This window comes from Pleurodeles waltl, chromosome 6 (genome assembly GCF_031143425.1).
Source record: "Pleurodeles waltl isolate 20211129_DDA chromosome 6, aPleWal1.hap1.20221129, whole genome shotgun sequence".
NCBI classification, from domain to species: Eukaryota; Metazoa; Chordata; class Amphibia; order Caudata; family Salamandridae; genus Pleurodeles; species Pleurodeles waltl.
In genome coordinates, this window is record NC_090445.1 from 14744423 (window position 1) to 14767805 (window position 23383).

The following is a 23383-nucleotide window of genomic DNA, read 5'->3' on the forward strand; positions in this document are numbered from 1 at the left end:
CTCACCCACAGCTGTTGGCTGTAGAAGTGGGAGGAGTGTGTTCTCTCCTCTCTCTACCAGGGGGAGACGTTGCCTCAGTATTACAGATGCTCTCCTCCTTTTCCTGGCACTCAGGCGCTCTTCCCACCTCTCACCAACAGCTGTTAGCTGTAGAAGTGGGAGGAGTGTGTTCTCTCCTCTCTCCACAGGGGGAGACGTTGCCTCAGTATTGCAGATAGTTCCTCCTTTCCCTGGCACACACCGGCACTCCTCCCACCCACAGCTGTGGGAGGGTTGTGTTCTCTCCTCTCTCCACCAGGGAGAGACGTTGCCTCAGTATTACAGATAGTTCCTCCTTTTCCTGGCACACAAGCGCTCTTCCCACCCACAGCTGTTAGCTGTAGAAGTGGGAGGAGTGTGTTCTCTCCACCAGGGTGAGACGTTGCATCAGTATTATAGATGCTGTCCTTTTCCTGGCACACAAGCGCTCTTCCCACCCACAGCTGTTAGCTGTAGAAGTGGGAGGAGTGTGTTCTCTCCACCAGGGTGAGACGTTGCATCAGTATTATAGATGCTCTCCTTTTCCTGGCATACAGGCCCTCTTCCCACCTCTCACCCACAGCTGTTAGCTGTAGAAGTGGGAGGAGTGTGTTCTTTCCTCTCTCCACCAGGTGGAGACGTTGCCTCAGTATTACAGATAGTTCCTCCTTTTCTTGGCACACAGGCGCTTTTCCCACCCACAGCTGTTAGCTGTTGAAGTCGGGGTGAGGGCTGAGGCCGAGTCTGGGGAATCGGAAAGTTTTTGGACGCTGCTTTCCGAATGTCTGCATTTTTCTTGTTTTGAAAAACAATTCAAGTGGGGTAAAGGCTGAGCCGAATGTGAGTGGACCCGGTGTGAATCTATTTATATGTAGCTCCCGAAGTGGCTGACTTGCCTGGAAGCGCTAGAACATTGAAGAGCTCAGACTGCAGGCACTCAAGGCGGAGTGCCCGAAGGGCGGGGGTTGTCAGTGTTGTAGTGTGCTCCTCGTGAGGCGGGGGGGGGGGGGGGGGGGGGGTTTGGAGTGTGTCTGTAGGGCATGCTCCTGGTAGTCTGGTGGGGCCCACTGGGGGGGGGGGGTGTCCTGCTGGCTGAGACCTGTCTGGATGGAAGCTCCATGGCTTGTAGCCCCCTCTTAGACTGACCTGCTTGTACCTGTGCCAAACTCGGATAGCGCCTAGGGACAGATTTGGTGAGCGGCCAGGTGTCCCTGAGGGTGGGGAGAACATGGCTTTGTACGAACAAGACTGGCCCGGCTCAGCCCAGCAGCGATCTCTGTGGTCTGTGCCTGCAGAGGAACCGTGTCATAGCGCCTCCTTGGACGCCCTTGTGGCTTGGTGCGCGCCGCTGTCCGTCAGGTGGCTGCAATCCAAACTTTGTGTCTCCAAAGCAGGAGTCTGATGTTGAAAAACTAAAATTAATGACCCGCGTTCTCTGTTAGGTGAGGAGTTGGGTTTTCTCCCTTCTCTAGCTGGTACTTCCAGGCCTGTGTTTATATGGTAGTGACAGTGGGAAGAAATCGGACCTTTGTCTCTACATAGGGTGGGCAAGCGATGTCCTTAGCCTGCTGGCCTCTAGCAGTCGCACCATCAGAGTAGGGCGTGTGGACTCGGGGGCTCCGCCACGTTTGTGACCGAACACCCAGCAAGCTCTAACTGGACCCTTATTCTGACTGCTGTGCCCACGCCCATCCTTGGCAGGCTTCCCTGTGCATACCCACTCCAGCTAGGCCTGCCTTACCTTGACCACGTGTGCCAGATCATCCCGCCCCCAGCCATGGCAGAGTTCCCCTGGCCCTTTCCTGCCTCTTGTCCTTTTGTACCATGTGGCTCCTGAGTGCTGTGACCAGACCCATCCTTGGCAGGCTTCCCTGTCCATACCCACTCCAGCTAGGCCTGCCTTACCTTGACCACGCGTGCCAGGCCATCCCGGCCCTGGCAGAATTTTCTGGCCCTTTCCTGCCTCTTGTCCTTTGGTACTGTGTGGCTCCTGAGTGGTGTTTATAAGGGCCAGTAAGTTTAGCCTGTATCCTGCGAGAAACCGACTTCTCCGCACCACTTCTGTAGCTCAAGCTCACCTTTTGACCCTCACTTGGTGCCCGGATTGCAGCAGTATTGTAAAAACATAGGCCCTCATTACGCCGCCCGCCAAGTTGTAACCGCCACGCGGCCACCAATGCAGACACACTTCCGCGGTGGCCATTACAACATCCCCGCTGGGCGGAAACTCTCTGGCCCAGCGTGGATGTCGGCCGCATCAGGAGAGCCAGCTCCAAATGGAGCCGGCGGTTTTGCGACGGGTGGGGGCTGTGCCAGGGGAGCCCCTGCACTGCCCATGCCAAAGGTGCGACTCCCCTTTCCGCCAGCCTTTTCATGGCGGTTCCTGCTGCCATGAAAAGGCTGGCGGGAGGGGGGACTCGTAATCCCCTGGGCAGCGCTGCGGTCGTAATACCCAAGTATTCACCAGCAATCGACGTAACAGCTGAGGGGCATAATGTCCGCCTTTTGGGAACATTATTTAAAAGTTATTCAGTATTGCAAACACAAAATTAATCTAATCCTTAATTCTCTTCCTTATTAGTTCATGTGATCCCTTTACTTAGGCATGATGCATCTTTGCTCAGCCGAAAACTAGTACTAGCTTACATTGTGAAGTGTACATGTTTCGTTGTAATTTCATCAGCATTAAAAGACATTATATACAGAAGTAATACAGTCCTGTGCAATGTCATAATCGTGTTTTGTACAGATTAGCAAACATAGTTCCTGTCTTTAGCAATACGCAAGCAACCATCGAGTGGGAGAGGCCACTATATTCTAGGACCACCTGCTCTGTTGCCCTTGATAGCACCATACCTGGTCTTTTCCTTCCCCACTATCAAGGTGTGGTCCCGAGTCTGACTTGAGGGGTTTTGCTTACCCTTCTGGTGTGGTTACTGATTGGCCTATACCAGGGTGCCAGCCACTGCATTGGCCAGCGATGCATTTCCTTGCATTCCCTGCTGCCGAGGGACAGTCCTGAGTCTCATCCAAGGTCTCTTGCTCACCTGGTGTGGTGTCATGGATGGATGGATCGATCATACGGGCATACAGTGGTAGTGGAGAGCCGAAGCCTTGTCTTTCATTCCCCACTCCTCAGAGACAATCCTGAGTCTCATCCAAGGGGGTCTCACTCACCTCCGCGTCTCTTCTCCGGTCTCACTCACCTGGTGTAGTGTCGTATTGATGGATCATAGGGTCATACAGTGGTATTAGTGTATTGGAGAGCCTTGTCTCTCATTCCCTGCTGCTGAAGGATAATCCTGAGTCATCCAAGGTGTGTCTCACCTCTGCATCTCTTCTCTTGTCTCACCACAGGCCATGAAGCGGCGTTTGCAGCCTTCCTCTGTTGCCTCTGTAAGATCGGAGTCCTCAAGGCAGACGATCAGCTGGCCATCGTCTTCCGGTTGTTCAACAGGTAGGGGTGGAAGCCCTGACATGGGTTGTTCAACAGGTAGGGGTGGAAGCCCTGACATGGGTCGTTCAACAGGTAAGGATGGAAGCCCCTGGCAGGGGTCGTTCAACAGGTAAGGATGGAAGCCCCTGGCAGGGGTCGTTCAACAGGTAAGGATGGAAGCCCCTGGCAGGGGTCATTCAACAGGTGTGGATTGTAGCCCGTGGCAGGGGTTGTTAAACAGGTAAGGATGGAACCCTTTGACAGGGGTCGTTCAACAGGCAAGGGTGGATCTCTGGGGCAGACTCTCTTTCCGCCATTATGCTCTGTCCATTTTTTTCATGTTTCACTTCTTTGCGCCTTCATTTAGGTCTGTTCTCCAGAATGGCCTCTTCCCCTCCTCGATGCTCCCTTCCCCTCCTCGATGCTCCCTTCCCCTCCTCGATGCTCCCTTCCCCTCCTCGATGCTCCCTTCCCCTCCTCGATGCTCCCTTCCCCTCCTCGATGCTCCCTTCCCCCTCCTCGATGCTCCCTTCCCCCTCCTCGATGCTCCCTTCCCCCTCCTCGATGCTCCCTTCCCCCTCCTCGATGCTCCCTTCCCCCTCCTGATGCTCCCTTCCCCCTCCTGATGCTCCCTTCCCCCTCCCGATGCTCCCTTCCCCCTCCCGATGCTCCCTTCCCCCTCCCGATGCTCCCTTCCCCCTCCCGATGCTCCCTTCCCCCTCCCGATGCTCCCTTCCCCCTTCCGATGCTCCCTTCCCCCTCCCGATGCTCCCTTCCCCCTCCCGATGCTCCCTTCCCCCTCTCGATGCTCCCTTCCCCCTCTCGATGCTCCCTTCCCCCTCCCGATGCTCCCTTCCCCCTCCCGATGCTCCCTTCCCCCTCCCGATGCTCCCTTCCCCCTCCCGATGCTCCCTTCCCCCTCCCGATGCTCCCTTCCCCCTCCCGATGCTCCCTTCCCCCTCTCGATGCTCCCTTCCCCCTCTCGATGCTCCCTTCCCCCTCTCGATGCTCCCTTCCCCCTCTCGATGCTCCCTTCCCCCTCTCGATGCTCCCTTCCCCCTCTCGATGCTCCCTTCCCCCTCTCGATGCTCCCTTCCCCCTCTCGATGCTCCCTTCCCCCTCTCGATGCTCCCTTCCCCCTCTCGATGCTCCCTTCCCCCTCTCGATGCTCCCTTCCCCCTCCCGATGCTTACCTTGCTTATCTTAATTTATTACTTTCTTCACAGATACCTAGAGGTGATGAGAAAGCTGCAGAAAACCTATCGGATGGAGCCTGCTGGAAGCCAGGGGGTGTGGGGACTTGATGACTTCCAGTTCCTTCCCTTCATTTGGGGAAGCGCCCAGTTGATAGGTACACTTGTGCCCAGTCTTTTCAACTCTGTTGCCTGGTTTAGATTTGCTAGAGCCATGCTGCTGCTGCTTGGAATGGTTTGCTGAATGAATGTGCTCAGCAGTATTTGCTCTTCATGTTACCGTATGGGGACATTTCTTTTCAAAATACCCTGGTGGGAGCCCTGCGATTCTTGTTTTATCTTGTCTGTTGGGCATTAGTGTTAGGTATGGATTCCAGTATTATTCTCCAGTGCGGTCAAGGACTTCTAAAGCTATGTGGGGCCCACATGCGTTCCCCTCTTAGACAACGGTAGTAGTTGTGTGTTCAGGGACAGTGTTTTGCCTGGTGATTCAATCTCTTTGGATTCTGGGACACGTTCCTGCTCTTCGGTTCGAGGTTAGTCCATCTCTTTGTCAGAATGGTGGGACTTCTGAATTTTAGGGTGAATTGTTCACTGGTGGAAGGCGGTGGGAGCTGTGTGTGTTCTAGATTATCCTTCATTGCAAAAGGTTCGAAGCTTTGAGTTCTAGAATTAATGTGATGGAAGGAGAGACCTATTTGTTACAGGTTTAGTTATTCACTAGAGAGCAAGTATGGGTGTCATGGGTTTCGGGAATAGTTCTTCACTGGTGGATAATGGTGGCAGCTGTGTAGGTTTCAGGGTTAGTTTTTCACTGATGGATGATGGTGGCAGCTGTGTAGATTTCAGGGTTCTTCACTGGTAGATGATGGTGGCAGCTCTGTGGGTTTCAGGGTTAGTACTTCAGTGGTGAATGATGGTGGGAGCTGTGTGGGGCTCAGAGTTAGTTTGCCATTGGTAGATGATGGTGGCAGCTCTGTGGGTTTCAGGGTTAGTACTTCAGTGGTGAATGATGGTGGGAGCTGTGTGGGGCTCAGAGTTAGTTTGCCATTGGTGGATGATAGTGGGAGCTCTGTGGGTTTCAGGGTTAGTCTTCTTTCGTGAAGATAGTTGGATCTCGGCGTTCAAGGGTTATTTCTTGTTTGGAATAGGATGGTTGAGAGTGAAGTGTTCCAGACTTAGTTCTTCTATAGTCGCAGATGGTGGTAACTGTGTGTTTTCTGGTGTTAGTTCTTCACTGGTGGGGGGTGCTGGGCTTTAGGGTTTGTTGTTCTCTGGAAGATGATGAAGGTAGCTGAGTGGGTTTCAGGGTTTGATGGTTTTTCGCGGAGTATAGTGAGAGCTCTGTTCTGTTCAGGGTTCTTCGCTGATGAATGATGGGAGCTGTGTGGGCTTTGGAGTATTTCTTCACTGGGTAGGATGATGGATGCAGTTTGGGCTTCAGGGTTCTTTTCTGGAGGAAGACTGTGAAAGCTTGGAGTTCTGTTTTAGTTCTTTAGTAGTGGAGGATGGGTGGCGCAGTGTACCTTTCAGCGTTTGTTACTTTCTGGTCAAAGATGACTATATGCATATGTCTGAAGCTTAGGTATGGCCTAATAGGCAATAGCTGGAGCTCTCGAAGTATGATGGTTAGTTTCTGATGGATACAACTACCTGTGGATTCCTCACCTAATGATTCCTCACCTAATGAATACTCCCATGGCGCCAGCATTCGACGGAAATCTTCTTCCTAGCTTCTGCACGTCGACGAGGATGTCACATTTGCCCACGCGACGCCGTCTGACATCCTACAGGCAATAAGAGGTCCTCGCCGACATCAGTTCCCTTTTTTCCGTGCCATTCGAAACGGTTCTCTTCGAGGGAGCTACTGTTGCTTTCGAAGTTACAGTGTGTTTTTCTGCTGTGTGTTTTTTTCTCTGAGGTTACTATGTCTCAGAGGAAGTCTGGTTTCAAGCCCTGTCGGGAGTGTGGGGGCAAGATGTCCGTTACTGACCCACATTCGGACTGCTTGTGGTGCTTAAGTTCCGACCACGACTTAGCTACATGTGATTCATGTCAACACATGAATCCGAAAGCCCTGAAGGAGCGTGAAGCCAAACTCTTTATGGCGAAGTCAAAGAGAAAGGAGAAGAGACATCATAGAAAGTCCTCCTCACCGAGGTCTCAATGGCGTCATCGAGACTCCCGGCGCCGTCGGGACTCACAACGCCATTCGAGCAGGGAGAGGTCTCGATCGAGGTCGGCTCGGCGTCGGAAGACTTGGGAGGTCAGTCCCACAGTCACTCCACATCCATCGACGCCGTTGCCTTCTCCGGCTTTCCCTGGGCAGACGTCTTCAGTGGTTGAGGTGCCACAGCCTCAGGTGTTCTCTCCGGCGTTGGGGTCGCCTTCGATCCAGGCACCCCAGTATCCGGCTTTCCCGGCCCCTGGAGCCGATATTACCGCATTTTTAAATGCGATGTTCACCATCTTCCAACAGATGGCTCCAGGCAGTGCTCCGACTGGTCCTTCGGGCCCGTTGGCTTTCAGCTTGGGTGCTCCGGCGCCGCTACGGCCCGCACCCTTCATGCCCTGTCTCCTCTTGGGGAATGTGGGCTCGGCGCTGGTGTCGGCTCCGGTGGCTCCAGAGGTTTCGGCACCGGAGGCTTCAGCTCCATCGACTTCGGGGTTTCGGCCAGTGACCCCGTCAGGACCATCTGAGACTCCGAGACGCAACTCTCTTCATCCGGCTCCTAGCTCGGCGTCGAAGCTTCCTGTGGCGCCTGACATGGCGTCGGATGGATCCGGCGATCAGCGCCATTCCTCGACTTCGGCAGACGCCATGTCGACGCCGCGTATTGAGGAGAGGTTACATTCTAGGAGACGTGCTCTCCGTCTCTTGGAGGAACAGGAATATCAACGGGTCCTGGAAGAAGGTGAAATTGAGGATTCTGAAGGTCTTCATGGGCTGGATACAGCTAGTGGCCTTGATACTTCCCCTGAGTGGGACTTGTCATCTCTAGGGGAGTATACTGAGGAGGCAGCCACTTTTCATGCTGTAGTAAGGAAGGCGGCTAACTTCATTGAACTGCCTTTGCCGGTGGCTGAGGCGAAACAAAATTTACTAACTGAGGTCCTACATCCGGCCTCTACTGTGGCAGAGCCTCTCTTACCATTCAACGAGGCTTTGCTTGAACCGGTATTGGAGGTCTGGAAGAAGCCGGTATCTTCCTCGGCTGTTAATAGATCTGTGGCCAGGAGGTATCGGGCTGCACCATCTGACCCTGGCTTTCTGTCCAGACACCCTACGCCGGAGAGCTTGGTGGTCCAGGCTTCCTGCTCTGCTAGATCTGCGCCTGGATCTTTTCCAACAGTGCCGGGGGACAGAGACTCCAAAAAGTTGGACTCTCAGTCGAAGAAAATATTTTCATCTTGTAGCATGGCGCTGAAGTCCACCAACGCTACATGTATCTTGGGGAGGTACATCTATGCTCTTATGGACGAGATAACATCATCGCATACGGAGCTTCCTCAAGGACTCTTGAATATCGTGTTGGATGCTCAGGCTGCTGCAACCCAGGTTATCCAATCTGGGTTGGATACAACTGACTCAGTGGCTAGAGCAATGGGCACGGCGGTGGTTGCGAGGAGACAGGCTTGGCTTCGCAACTCAGGGTTTTCTTCGGACGTGCAGTCGACCCTGTTGGACCTCCCGTTTGATGGAGACAAACTTTTTGGTGCCAAAGCGGATTCGGCCTTGGAGAGGTTTAAAGAAAGCAGGGCCATGGCCAAGTCATTAGGACTGCAAGCCGCTTCTTCTGCCTCCTCCAGGTTTTTTAGGAGGTTTCGAGGATTTGGTCGTGGCTCATCCTCCTCTTCCTTTCGGGGGAGATTCCAACAACCTACCTCCTCTCTCACCTTTAGATCAATTAGAGGGAGGGGTAGGGTCCGTACCAGGGGAGCCTCTCAGCAGCACTCTGCCTCTTCCTCGTGCTCTGGAGGGGTGCAGCAGGGGAAGCAGCCTTAGGCTTCCACCAATTCCCACTCACTCCTCTCCTGTAGGGGGAAGGTTACTGCATTTTCTTCACAAGTGGGAAGTTATCACATCAGACACCTGGGTTACCAGCATTGTGGGAAAAGGCTACACCCTTCCCTTTCGGGAGTTTCCGCCCCCCATCCCGCCCCGCCCATCTTATTGTTCGAAAGAACACCTCCTGTTGTTAGAGCAGGAGGTTCAAGTCCTCCTTTCAAAGGGCGCGGTGGAGTTGGTTCCAGAGCAGGAAAAGGGTCAAGGTTGTTACTCAAGGTACTTCCTGATTTCCAAGAAGGATGGTCGATTGCGACCAATCCTGGACCTAAGGATTTTGAATTGGTTCCTCAAACAGGAAAAGTTCAAGATGCTGACCCTAGCTCAGGTGCTTTTGGCGTTGAACAAGGGAGATTGGATGGTGTCTGTCGACTTGCAGGATGCTTACTTTCACATCCCGATTCTCAAGTCGCACAGGAAGTATCTCCGTTTTGTGGTGGGGTCGCAGCACTATCAGTTTGCGGTCCTCCCGTTTGGTCTTACTTCAGCACCTCGAGTCTTCACGAAGGTGATGTCGGTGGTTGCGGCAGAGCTCAGGAGGAAGGGGATAGCAGTATTTCCTTACCTAGACGACTGGTTGATCAAAGCCAAGTCCCCGGAGCTTGCACCATCTACAGTCGACAACCCAGTTGTTGTTCGATCTGGGCTTTACGGTGAATGTGCCCAAGTCTCACCTAGAGCCCTCTCAACGCCTCCTGTTCATAGGGGCAGTACTGGATACAACATTGGATCGAGCTTTTCCTCCGCCTCAGCGGATTCAAGATATTCAGGAGTTGGTTCCAATGTTTCGAAGTGGAGCGATCGTTCCAGTCCTCAAGGTCCTTCGTCTGCTCGGCCTGTTTGCCTCCTGCATACTGTTGGTCACGCATGCTCGCTGGCACATGAGGGCTCTTCAGTGGTGCCTCCGAAGGCAGTGGTCTCAACACAAAGGAGATCTCGAAGGTTCTGTCAAGATCTCCAGAGATGCTGCTACGGACTTGAAGTGGTGGATTGCGGGCGACAATCTTTCTCAAGGAAGGCCGTTCACGCAGTCGCCACCAGTGATCACGGTCATAACGGATGCTTCCACTCTAGGGTGGGGAGCTCATCTGGGGGATCTGGAGATCAAAGGGCTTTGATCTCCAGAGGAACAGATTTTTCATATCCATCTGTTGGAGTTGCGGGCTGTACGTCTGGCTCTCAAGGCCTTCCTCCCATCCCTTCGCGGTCAGTCGGTTCAGGTCCTGACAGACAATACTACCGCGATGTGGTATATAAACAAGCAGGGAGGAGTAGGGTCGTACCTTCTCTGCAGAGAAGCTCTTCGACTATGGTCCTGGGTAAAGGACCATCAGATTTGCTTGGTAGCAAATCATCTGGCCGGAGTCTTGAATGTACGTGCGGACAGTCTCAGTCGCCATTTCTCGGCCGACCACGAGTGGTGTCTCCATCCAGATCAAGTCAGTCTGATCTTCCAGTTGTGGGGGGTTCCTCGGATAGATCTGTTTGCCACCCGGGAGAACTCGCACTGTCCGTTATTCTGCAGCCTCCAGTATCCGGTGCAGGGGGCGTTGGGGGATGCGTTTAAGAGAACCTGGTGCGACCAGTTGCTTTACGCGTTTCCCCCCATACCCTTGATTCCTCGAGTATTGAGGAAAATTCGCCAAGACCAGGCCCAAGTCATTTTAATAGCTCCGGATTGGCCAAGGAGGGTGTGGTATTCCGACCTTCTTCAACTCTCAATGTGCCCTCCACTCCGTCTCCCTCTCAGGGCAGACCTCCTCTCGCAGGGGCAGGTTTTACACCCCAACCTCCAGAGTCTGCACCTACATGCCTGGAGATTGAACGGGGCAACCTGAGTTCTTTCTCTCTCCCACCTGATGTAGTGGATGTTATCTTAGCGGCCAGGCAACACTCCACTAAATCTATCTACGCTAATAGGTGGTCTAAATTTGTGGTATGGTGTGGGGAGAGACAGATTGATCCCTTACGTGCTCATATGTCAGATGTGTTATCTTTTGCTTTGTCTTTAGCGCAGAAAGGTTGTGCAGTGGCTACTATTAAAGGTTACTTGTCAGCCTTCATTTCTCTTCCAGACCAACCATCGTTATTTAAATCTCCTATAGTGCTTAGATTCTTGAAGGGCCTTATGAATAAATACCCTCCAAAACCCTTCGTTATGCCTCAATGGGATTTGTCCTTGGTCCTGACTTTCCTTATGGGGTCCCCTTTTGAGCCTATGCATTCTTGCCCCTTAAGGTACTTAGTTATTAAAACAGTTTTCCTGGTGGCCATAACATCTGCAAGGAAGAGTAAGTGAGTTGCAGGCCTTATCGGTAAAACCCCCTTATACAACTTTTTATGGGGATAAGGTGGTGTTGAGGACCAGGGCTGCTTTCCTCCCGAAGGTTGTTTCACCCTTCCATTTGGCCCAGACAATTACTCTGTCCACGTTCTATCCTCCGCCTCATCCTTCAAAGGAAGAAGAGAGACTACATCGCTTGGACCCAAAGAGGGCGTTAAGCTTCTTCATAGACAGTACGAAGGATTTCTGATGGATACAACTACCTGTGGATTCCTCACCTGATGAATACTCCCATGGCGCCAGCATTTGACGGAAATCTTCTTACTAGTCTCTGCACGTCGACGAGGACGTCACTCTAGCCCACGCGACGCCGTCTGACGTCATACAGGCAATAAGAAGTCCTCGCCGACGTGCCGATGACAGTTCCCTTTTTTCCGTGCATTCGAAACGGTTATCTTCGAGGGAGTTACTGTTACCTTCGTGGTTACAGTGTATTGTCTGCTGCGTAGTCTTCTCTGCGGTAACAATGTCTCAGAGGAAGTCGGGTTTCAAGCCCTGTCGAGAGTGTGGGGGCAAGATGTCAGTTACAGATCCTCACTCCGACTGTCTATGGTGTTTGAGCTCCGACCACGACGTCTCGACTTGCGATTCATGTCAACACATGAATCCGAAGGCCCTCAAAGAGCGCGAGGCCAAGTTATTTATGGCAAAGTCAAAGAAGAAGGAGAAACATCATAAGAAGTCTTCTTCGCTAAGGTCTCACCGGCGTCATCGAGACTCCCGGCGCCGTAGAGACTCACGACGTCACTCCAGCAAGGAGTCTCGTTCGAGGTCACCTTCGGCTCGGCGTCGGAGGACTTGGGAGGTCAGCCCCACGGTCACGCCGCATCCATCGACGCCGTTGCCCTCTCCGGCGTCACCGACTTCACCTGGTCAGGCGTCAGTGATTGAGGTGGTGCAGCCTCTTGTGTTTTCTCCGGCGTCGCAGACGTCGAGGCCGGCGTCGGGGTCGCCCTCGATCCAGGCACCCCAGTATCCGGCTTTTCCCACTCCTGGAGCCGATAGTACCGCGTTTCTTAATGCGATGTATACCATCTTTCAGCAGATGGCTCCAGGAGCTGCTCCGGCTGGTCCTTCGGGGCCCTTGGCCTTTTCGTTGGGTGATCCTGCGCCTCTTCGGCCGGCACCCTTTATGCCCTTTCTCCCTTTTGGGAATGTGGGCTCGGCGCCGGTGCCGGCGTCGGTGGCCGTTCCGGTGGCTTCGGATGTTTCGGCCCCGGAGGTTGCCCCTCCGTCGAAGTCAGGATTTTGCCCTGTGACTCCGGTTGGTCCATCGGCTCCAAGACCTCGTCCTCCGGCTCCTGCCTCGGCGCCGAAGCTGCCTGTGGCGCCGGACGCGGCGTCAGATGCTTCTGGAGATCGGCGCCGTTCTTCGACGTCGGCGGAGGCCATGTCGACTCCGCGTATCGAGGAGAGACTTCATTCGAGGAGGCGTGCTCTCCGTCTTTTAGAAGAGCAAGAGTACCAGCGAGTCCTAGAGGAGGGAGAGATTGAGGACTCTGGAGACGGACTGCATGGTCTGGATACAGCCAGTGGGCTGGACACTTCCCCTGAGTGGGACCTTTCATCTCCAGGGGAATATACGGAGGAGGCTGCTTCCTTTCATGCTGTGGTGAGGAAGGCAGCGAGCTTTTTGGACCTGCCTTTGCCGGTGGCAGAGGCAAAGCAGAATTTGCTGACAGAGGTATTGCATCCGGCCTCTGCTGCAGCTGAGCCTCTCTTGCCATTTAATGAGGCTTTGCTGGATCCGGTGTTGGAGGTGTGGAAGAAGCCGGTGTCTTCCTCGGCCGTTCATAGGGCTGTGGCCAGGAGGTATCGAGCTGCACCATCTGACCCTGGCTTTCTCTCTAGACACCCTACGCCGGAGAGCTTGGTGGTGCAAGCCTCCTGTTCCTCAAAGTCAGCGCCTGGTTCCTTCCCGACGGTGCCTGGAGACAGAGACTCCAAGAAACTGGATGCGCAGTCCAAGAAAATATTTTCGTCATGCAGTTTGGCGTTGAAGGCCACCAACGCCACGTGCATTCTGGGGAGGTACATCCATGCGCTGATGGATGATATTTCGTCTTCATTCACGGAGCTTCCCCAGGGTCTTTTGGATGTGGTCTCGGACGCCCAGGCTGCCGCGACCCAGATTATCCAGTCTGGGCTGGACACGACCGACTCGGTGGCCAGGGCGATGGGCACGGCTGTGGTGGCAAGAAGACAGGCCTGGCTCCGAAACTCAGGGTTCTCTGCGGATGTGCAGTCGACTCTGCTGGACCTCCCGTTTGATGGGGACAGACTGTTTGGAGCCAAGGCAGATTCAGCCTTGGAACGATTTAAGGAGAGCAGAGCCACAGCCAAATCGTTAGGACTGCAAGCTCCTTCTTCCTCTGCCTCTTCTAGAATTTTCAGGAGGTTTCGGGGATTTGGGCGTGGCTCTTATTCCTCTTCCTTTCGGGGGAGGTTCCAGCAACCCGCCTCTTCCCTCCCCTATAGGTCATTTAGAGGGAGGGGGAGGGGTGGGGTCCGTACCAGAGGAGCCTCTCAACAGCACTCTGCCTCTTCCTCGTCCTCTGGAGGGGTGCAGCAGGGGAAGCAGCCTTAGGCTTCCACCGTTTCCCACTCACTCCTCTCCTGTAGGGGGCAGATTACAGCGTTTTCTCCACAAGTGGAAGTCTATCACAACGGACACTTGGGTTCTCGGCATTGTGGGAAAAGGCTACGCCCTTCCCTTTCGGGAGTTCCCGCACCTCATCCCGCCCCGCCCATCTTATTGTTCAGAAGAACACCTCCTGTTGCTAGAACAGGAGGTTCAAGTCCTCCTTTCAAAGGGCGCGGTAGAGTTGGTCCCAGAGCAGGAAAAGGGTCGAGGTTGTTACTCAAGATACTTCCTGATTCCCAAAAAGGATGGTCAGTTGAGACCAATCCTGGATCTGAGGATCTTGAATTGGTTCCTCAAACAGGAAAAGTTCAAGATGCTGACCCTAGCACAGGTGCTTTTGGCGTTGAACAAGGAAGATTGGATGGTGTCTGTCGACTTGCAGGATGCTTACTTTCATATCCCGATACTCAAGTCGCACAGGAAGTATCTCCGGTTTGTGGTAGGGTCGCAGCACTATCAGTTTGCGGTCCTCCCGTTTGGTCTTACTTCAGCACCTCGAGTCTTCACAAAGGTGATGTCAGTGGTTGCGGCGGAGCTCAGAAGGAAGGGGATAGCAGTATTCCCTTACTTGGACGACTGGTTGATCAAAGCCAAGTCCCCGGAGCTTGTGTCGCATCATCTGCAGTCAACAACCCAGTTGTTGTTCGACCTGGGCTTTTCGGTGAACGTGCCCAAATCTCACCTGGAGCCCTCTCAGCGCCTCCTGTTCATAGGGGGGCAGTACTGGATACAACATTGAGTCGAGCCTTTCCTCCGCCTCAGCGGATTCAAGATATTCAGGAATTGGTTCCAATGTTTCGAAATGGAGCGGTAGTTCCAGTCCTCAAGGTCCTTCGTCTGCTCGGTCTGTTCGCCTCCTGCATTCTGTTGGTCACGCATGCTCGCTGGCACATGAGGGCTCTTCAGTGGTGCCTCCGAAGGCAGTGGTCTCAACACAAGGGAGATTTAGAAGGTACTGTCAAGATCTCCAGAGATGCTGCTGTGGAATTGAAGTGGTGGATTGCGGGCAACAATCTTTCACAGGGGAAGCCGTTCGCGCAGTCGCCACCAGTGGCCACGGTGATAACGGATGCCTCCACCCTAGGATGGGGAGCTCATCTGGGGGATCTGGAGATCAAAGGGCTTTGGTCTCCAGAGGAACAGGTGTTTCATATCAATCTGTTGGAGTTACGGGCTGTACGTTTGGCTCTCAAGGCCTTCCTCCCATCCCTTCGTGGTCAGTCGGTACAGGTCCTGACGGACAATACTACCACGATGTGGTACATAAACAAACAGGGAGGAGTAGGGTCGTACCTTCTCTGCAGAGAAGCTCTTCGGCTATGGTCCTGGGCAAAGGACCATCAGATTTGCTTGGTGGCAAATCATCTGGCCGGGGTCTTGAATGTACGTGCGGACAGTCTCAGTCGCCAATTCTCGGCAGACCACGAGTGGCGTCTCCATCCAGATCAAGTCTGTTTAATCTTCCAGATGTGGGGGTTTCCTCGGATAGATCTGTTTGCCACTCGGGAGAACGCGCATTGCCCGTTATTCTGCAGCCTCCAGTATCCGATGCAGGGAGCGTTGGGGGACGCGTTTCAGATAACCTGGTGCGACCAGTTGCTTTACGCGTTTCCCCCCATACCCTTGATTCCTCGAGTGTTGAGGAAAATTCGCCAAGACCGGGCCCAAGTCATCTTAATAGCTCCGGATTGGCCAAGGAGGGTATGGTACTCCGACCTTCTCCAACTCTCACTGTGCCCTCCGCTCCGTCTCCCTCTCAGGGCAGACCTCCTCTCGCAGTCGCAGGGGCAGGTTTTACACCCCAACCTCCAGAGTCTGCACCTACATGCTTGGAGATTGAACGGGGCAACCTGAGTTCCTTCTCTCTCCCACCTGATGTAGTGGATGTTATCTTAGCGGCCAGGCGACACTCCACTAAATCTATCTACGCTAATAGGTGGTCTAATTTTGTTATGTGGTGTGGAGAGAGACAGATTGATCCCTTACATGCTCATCTGTCACATGTTTTGTCTTTTGCACTGTCTCTAGCGCAGAAAGGTTGTGCAGTAGCTACCATTAAGGGTTATTTGTCGGCCTTGTCAGCCTTCATTTGTCTTCCAGACCAGCCATCGTTATTTAAATCCCCTATTGTTCTCAGATTCTTGAAAGGTCTTCTGAATCAATATCCTCCAAAACCATTCGTTATGCCTCAATGGGATTTGTCCTTGGTCCTGACTTTCCTTATGGGGTCCCCTTTTGAGCCTATGCATTCTTGCCCCTTAAGGTATTTGGCTATTAAAACAGTATTCCTGGTAGCTATAACATCTGCAAGGAGAGTGAGTGAGTGAGTTGCAGGCCTTATCGGTTAAACCCCCTTATATAACGTTTTATGGGGATAAGGTGGTGTTGAGGACCAAGGCTGCTTTCCTTCCGAAGGTTGTTTCACCCTTCCATTTGGCTCAGACAATCACTTTGTCCACGTTTTATCCTCCGCCTCATCCTTCAAAGGAGGAAGAAAGACTGCATCGCCTGGACCCAAAAAGGGCGTTGAGCTTCTATATCGACAGAATGAAGGATATCAGGCTGGAGGATCAGCTGTTTGTCGGATACGTGGGCAAGAGGAGAGGAAAGGCAGTCCACAAGAGAACACTCTCCAGGTGGGTTGTTCTTTGCATTAAAATCTGTTACTCTTTGGCAAAGAAGGATCCGCCTGAGGGCATTAGAGCTCACTCCACCAGAGCTAAGTCGGCCTCTTCGGCCTTGGCCAGGGGTGTTCCTGTGGTTGACATCTGCAAGGCCGCAACTTGGTCGTCCCTTCACACTTTTGTGAAACATTACTGTTTGGACTCTGAGGTCAGAAGGGACGGTCATTTTGCACGGTCAGTGCTGCAGGATTTCTTGGTTTGACCATTTAGGCACCCACCGCCGGGCGTGGTACTGCTTTGGGACTCTATTCATCAGGTGAGGAATCCACAGGTAGTTGTATCCATCAGAAGAACGAGTTACTTACCTTCGGTAACGACTTTTCTGGTGGATACATTAGCTACCTGTGGATTCCTCACGGTCCCACCCGCCTCCCCGTTGCCTTTTTGGTCTCTCCAAGCAATCCTTGAGTGTGCTCCTTTTGGTCTTCAAAGTTGCAATACATTTTGCATGTATGATATTTGTATATATGTGTATATTTATATATAAATCTATATATATATTGGGTATATACATGATTCGTATGTATAAATATATTTATTGGTTTAGAAAAAGGTTATATTAAATCTACAGCTATTTTATTGCAATGTTGTGTGATTTACAATATTAAGAGATGTTGCTTTGCTCTTTCATTGCATTGGGTTATTATTATTATTCTCATGCACGTAAAAAATGTTGGTACTGTCATCGGCACGTCGGCGAGGACTTCTTATTGCCTGTATGACGTCAGACGGCGTCGCGTGGGCTAGAGTGACGTCCTCGTCGACGTGCAGAGACTAGTAAGAAGATTTCCGTCAAATGCTGGCGCCATGGGAGTATTCATCAGGTGAGGAATCCACAGGTAGCTAATGTATCCACCAGAAAAGTCGTTACCGAAGGTAAGTAACTCGTTCTTCAGGCTGGATGATCAGCTTTTCATCGGATACGTGGGCAAGAGGAGAGGAAAGGCAGTCCACAAGAGAACACTCTCCAGATGGGTTGTTCTTTGCATTAAAATTTGTTACTCTTTAGCAAAGAAGGATCCTCCTGATGGTATTAGAGCTCATTCCACCAGGGCTAAGTCGGCCACTTCGGCCTTGGCTAGGGGTGTTCCTGTGGTCGACATCTGCAAGGCCGCAACTTGGTCGTCCCTTCACACTTTTGCGAAACATTACTGCTTGGACTCTGAGGTTAGAAGGGACGGCCATTTTGCACGGTCAGTGCTGCAGGATTTCTTGGTTTGACCATTCAGGCACCCACCACCGGGCGTGGTACTGCTTTGGGACTCTATTCATTAGGTGAGGAATCCACAGGTAGTTGTATCCATCAGAAGAACGAGTTACTTACCTTCGGTAACGACTTTTCTGGTGGATACATTAGCTACCTGTGGATTCCTCACGGTCCCACCTGCCTCCCCGTTGCCTTTTTTGGTCTTACCAAGTAATCCTTGGGTGTGCTCCTCTTGGTCTTTAGGACTGCTATAGGTTATGTATATATGGATATTTGTATATATTTATTTTTGTATATACATATTTAGTGTATATATGTATTTAAAAAAAACAACAAAAAAAAGAGGTTTTATTAAATCTATAGCCATCTTCTTGCAAAGATGTGTAGTTTACAATGTTATGAGATGTTGCCTTTATCTTTCATTGCATTATTGTTCTCAGGCACGTAAAAAATGTTGGTACTGACTTCGGCACGTCGGCGAGGACCTCTTATTGCCTGTATGACGTCGGACGGCGTCGCGTGGGCAAATGTGACGTCCTCGTCGACGTGCAGAAGCTAGGAAGAAGATTTCCATCGAATGCTGGCGCCATGGGAGTATTCATTAGGTGAGGAATCCACAGGTAGCTAATGTATCCACCAGAAAAGTTGTTACCGAAGGTAAGTAACTCGTTCTTCTGTCTGATTATTAGTTGCTGTAGAACTGCAAATTCCCTGGTTTCTTCCGTCCAGTTGTACGTCTGTAGCTTTGTGGGTTTCAAAAGTTGCTTGCTGTCTAGATTAAGATGAGTGTGTTCTATGCTTTGTTGCAGAAGCAGTGAATCAGAGAGGTTTGCTCTTCCTCCAAAGCTCCAGTAATATTGTTACATGACCTTTTTAAAAGAATGTTTGAGGTTTGATGGGGCTCCATATCATTCCCTCATACGTCCCCAGTCAGAGTAAAAGCCTTCCGTAATATCTGTAAAAGGGTTTCACACATCACATGAATATATGATTACCTGTATCTCTGCTCTTGCAGCTTTACGGCTGTGGTAAGTTTCCATTACCATTATACTGTAGCCATCAGAGCCTTAATTCTGGATAGCATGAGGAGGGTTTGATAAAACGTATATTGGTGCAAGTGACCAAGTCTTGATAACCAGGTCTTCATTACCTGGATGGAAACCCCAAACACTCCTTGGTATAAATTTAGATCTTAATATGAGTATGTAGATAAAGACTTGTTATCAGTTCTTAGAACGCCATGAATGATAGTTTTTTAGCTCCTTTAAAAAAAAAAAATGGGTTAAAGCAATATGCTTAAATATTATTTTCCCTTCTCACTTAAGATTGTATTTGTGACAGTCAAATTTCAGTTTCATCTGAATCTGTGCAGAGGTGATAAGGGAGTGGTTGTCCACCAGATCACTCTATGCGTAGCACTGTATTGTCGGCAAAGCCCAGTACTGATCCGACTGCCGGTCTGTTATGAGAGGCATTCAATAGACAAATGGTGTTTTGGAGCTTTCAGACCTCCCAAAATATTTAATGCCAAACCCATTAAAATCTGTAGACCTTCACAAGAAAGGTCTGGTTGAGGGTGTGGAGGGCAGCATGTGGATCTGAGAGATTTAGACCTGCCTTCTGCACCTTTGTTCAGAAAGTTTAAGTTGTTATCCAAGATGTGCACTGTGCCTATGTGCTAGCTCCAGTAGACCTTCATTCAAAGGGGGGCTGAGGATGGTGGACATGCTTTTGACAATGACTCATGTTTTTTTAGCATCTAGATGCCAATAGCCAGGTTTGAGGAAAAGCAGTAATTGTGGTGGTCCTCATTCTTTGGAAAGAGTGGTAATACTTTGAGCTCTGGCTGGTTGATACAGACTGTCAGTGTAGGTGAGCTAGTGTGCCTGCAATCTCTTTCTTTGGTGTAATAAGGGTGCTTGGAGCTTTATCTTTGTAGCTGGTCACCGGCCATACAACACTGCCATTAAAAGGCATAATGATCCCGTTGAATAGGAGTCCAGTCCTCTAGTCACCGCCGCTACAGAATAAATGATAATGCTAATGGACTTATTACATTTTCACATATCCTAGAACCATCCACCCTCTTCGTAAGCAGTTGTTTGATGCCATGAGCTCTTGTATAGGGGTCGCCGCTGCCTTCTCTCAGAAAAGCCAGAATCACGCTCACAGTTGAGAAGTCTACACTTCCCAACACATAGTTACCACAAGATGATATCTTTTAGTCACTCTTGCTAAAGGTGCCCTACTTTACTGTTCCCTCTTTATTGTCCTTACAAGGTTATTTCAAAGTAATGCACACCTTATGATGCAGGACTGCTGTATTAAAAGCAAGTAAATGAATGAATACTGGGCCACTCTTTGGTGAAGGTTGGCTGGAGATATGACTTTAATGCCAAGTTCCTACCTGGTGTGTCGCCGCAGGATTTCTCTAGGTCCTAAATTTAGTTCCTAGAAAGTGGCGTTACTTCCTGTCGGCTGCAGGATGGCCGTATCTACAGATTCCATGGTTACTTCCTGCTGCAGGATGGCCGTATCTACAGATTCCATGGTTACTTCTTGCCTGCTGCAGGGTGGCCGTATCTACAGATTCCATTGTTACTTCCTGTCTGCTGCAGGATGGCCGTATCTACAGATTCCATCGTTACTTCCTGTCTGCTGCAGGGTGGCCGTATCTACAGATTCCATGGCCGTATCTACAGATTCCATGGTTACTTCTTGCCTGCTGCAGGGTGGCTGTATCTACAGATTCCATGGTTACTTCTTGCCTGCTGCAGGGTGGCCGTATCTACAGATTCCATGGTTACTTCCTGCCTGCTGCAGGATGGCCGTATCTACAGATTCCATGGTTACTTCCTGCGTGCTGCAGGGTGGCCGTATCTACAGATTCCATGGTTACTTCCTGCGTGCTGCAGGGTGGCCGTATCTACAGATTCCATGGTTACTTCCTGCCTGCTGCAGGATGGCCGTATCCACAGATTCCATGGTTACTTCCTGCCTGCTGCAGGGTGGCCGTATCTACAGATTCCATGGTTACTTCTTGCCTGCTGCAGGGTGGCCGTATCTACAGATTCCATGGTTACTTCCTGCCTGCTGCAGGATGGCCGTATCTACAGATTCCATGGTTACTTCCTGCGTGCTGCAGGGTGGCCGTATCTACAGATTCCATGGTTACTTCCTGCGTGCTGCAGGGTGGCCGTATCTACAGATTCCATGGTTACTTCCTGCCTGCTGCAGGATGGCCGTATCCACAGATTCCATGGTTACTTCCGGCCTGCTGCAGGATGGCCGTATCTACAGATTCCATGGTTACTTCCTGTCTGCTGCAGGATGGCCGTATCCACAGATTCTATGGTTACTTCCTGCGTGCTGCAGGATGGCCGGATCTACAGATTCCAGGGTTACTTCTTGCCTGCTGCAGGATGGCCGTATCTACAGATTCCATGGTTACTTCCTGCTGCAGGATGGCCGTATCTACAGATTCCATGGTTACTTCTTGCTGCAGGATGGCCGTATCTACAGATTCCATGGTTACTTCCTGTCTGCTGCAGGATGGTCGTATCTACAGATTCCATGGTTACTTCTTGCCTGCTGCAGGATGGCGGTATGTAAATTAGTTACTTACCTTTAACTATAGTTCTCCAGTATTGAAAACTTTCATAGTTTCACATAGTTGAATCATTCCCCGTCATCAAGATGGGAGTTCTTGGTACCTTTATAAAGTAGTGTTAAAATAGGCCTAAACCTAAAGGCCCTAGGCCCATCAGTTTAGTATTCTATCAGTCATTTTGAAGGGGAAAAAGGGACTAGAGCTTAGAGTCCACCAATCAGACGACACCACCCTCTAGAACACTCCTGAGAGAAGCCCCAGCCCCTCAGATTTTCAGAGCACTGGTGCATACACATCAATGAGTGAGAGAGGTAACTGTGGGTTTCTCCGGGGAGGTGGGTGGGTCGCATGTGAATCTATTAAAGATTTCAATACTCGAGAATTATAGTTACCAGTAAGTAACTTATTTTCTCACTCCAGTATTGGAACTTTCATAGATTCACATGCTTTAATCAGGGTTGTAAGCAGTAACAATGCACATTATAGTCTAAACTGGGTGTTTCAAAAGGATATGAACAAGATGTTCTAGTAAATATACATACAGAAGATAACCCAAAATACAGTTGCTAAACCTTGTTACTAGAAACCAGACCATAGCACTTCCTTTTTTATATCTTTTAAAATGAACAATGTGCAGAACTAACCTTAATATGGTGGGATGGCAGAGGTAGCTCACTTTTACTGGAAAAGACGTCTTGGGGCCGCCTGGCTCACAGCTACTTCTCCTTGAGGAGTTGCATCCAGGCACTCATTCTGTGTGACTGTCAGTTTTTCCAGGTTGTTGCCCTGCAATGTCCTGGAGCGATCCCCCCCCAAGCATTGCAGTGGATGTTGATGTCGCTTGGGTAGAGTGAGCACAAACAAAAGTTAGTAACAGTTTGTCTGCTGCTTGATGGCAAAGCTGAATTGCCGGAACTCCACCTTGCGGCGCTTTGTTTGGAAAGAGATTGACCCGTTCCTGGTACACTGTAAGCCACAACCAATTGACTAGTCTTGCGGAAGGATGTGGTCCTATCCAAGTAGAATTTTATACACCTTTTCACATCTAATGAATTAAGGTCCCTCTCCGCTGGCATTGTAGGGCTTGGGAATAATGCTTTTAGGACAAGCGGTTCATTGATATGAAAGTCTGAGGGAACTTTGGGTATGAACCGTGGGTTTGTGCGTAGAATTGCCAGAACCACTAGCAGAGCTACCGTCCATGAAAGAAATGTTATAGTAGCTCTCTGGATCGGCTCAAATGGTTGTTTCATGAGCTGTGCAGCGACTATGTTGAGATTCCAGAAGGAGGAGGAGGAGGTCTGAAAGGTGGGAAGACCTTGAATAGGCCCTTTAGAAATTGTTTGAATCTGGAGGACCACAAAGAAGGTGAATTTTATGAGTGTTTAAATGGCGAGATGGCTGCTAAATGAACCCTAATGGAGGAATGAGCTAGTCTTGAACGTTCCAGGTGTAACAGGTATGGCAATATTTGTTCCGATGAAAACAATATGGGATGTATCTGTTGTTGGCACCATAGACAGAATCTCTTCCACTTACATGAGTAAGTTTTGTTAGTGCTGGGTGCTCTCTGCACTCCAGAGGGGTGTCTAGATGTGCGAACTCATTCTGCTCAGGAGTCATGCTGATGAGTGTATGGACTCCGGATTTGGCCTTTATGATCAGGAGATGTGGAGATACCTTCAGTGGCATGTGAGGCTTCACTGAGAATAGGAGAAGCTCTGTGATCCAGTGCTGTTGATGCCACATTGGGGCTAATAAGATCAGTGTGCAGGGTTCAGCTTGATCTTGGTGACAACCATTGGAATCAGGGGAACGGGCGGAAAGGCATAGGCAAAGATTCCATACCATGTCATCAAAGACTCATTCCGCATGATCCCCAATGGTGATGCCAGCTTGCGTTGCAGCATTTGGTGTTTGACAGGCTGGCAAAGAGGTCGAGGTTTGGTGTCCCCCACTGAGAGAATGTGATGTGGTTGACTGTTCTTGATCCAGTTCCCATTCATGTCAGACTGATTTGCTTAGAGCATCTGCTATTTTGTTGTGTTTCCCTGGGACGTGCTGTGCTCACAGAAGTATCTCATGCCTTTCGGTCCATCTCCTAACCTCCTGTGCTTCTCTGGGCGGGAAAAGGGATCTTGTACCCCCTTGCTTGTTCAGGTAATGCATTGGATGGTATTG

The 23383-nt window shown here is 50.8% G+C and overlaps 1 protein-coding gene across 3 annotated transcripts in view; it reads left to right on the forward strand.

Moving 5' to 3' along the window:
* PTPA (protein phosphatase 2 phosphatase activator) overlaps positions 1-23383 on the forward strand; it is a 267104-nt gene that overhangs the window by 73842 nt on the left and 169879 nt on the right. For all 3 annotated transcript variants that reach the window (XM_069237049.1, XM_069237050.1, XM_069237048.1), the window contains 2 exons: positions 3376-3475; positions 4681-4805. In XM_069237049.1, the coding sequence (XP_069093150.1) occupies positions 3376-3475; positions 4681-4805 (225 nt within the window). The remainder of the gene's footprint in view (positions 1-3375; positions 3476-4680; positions 4806-23383) is intronic.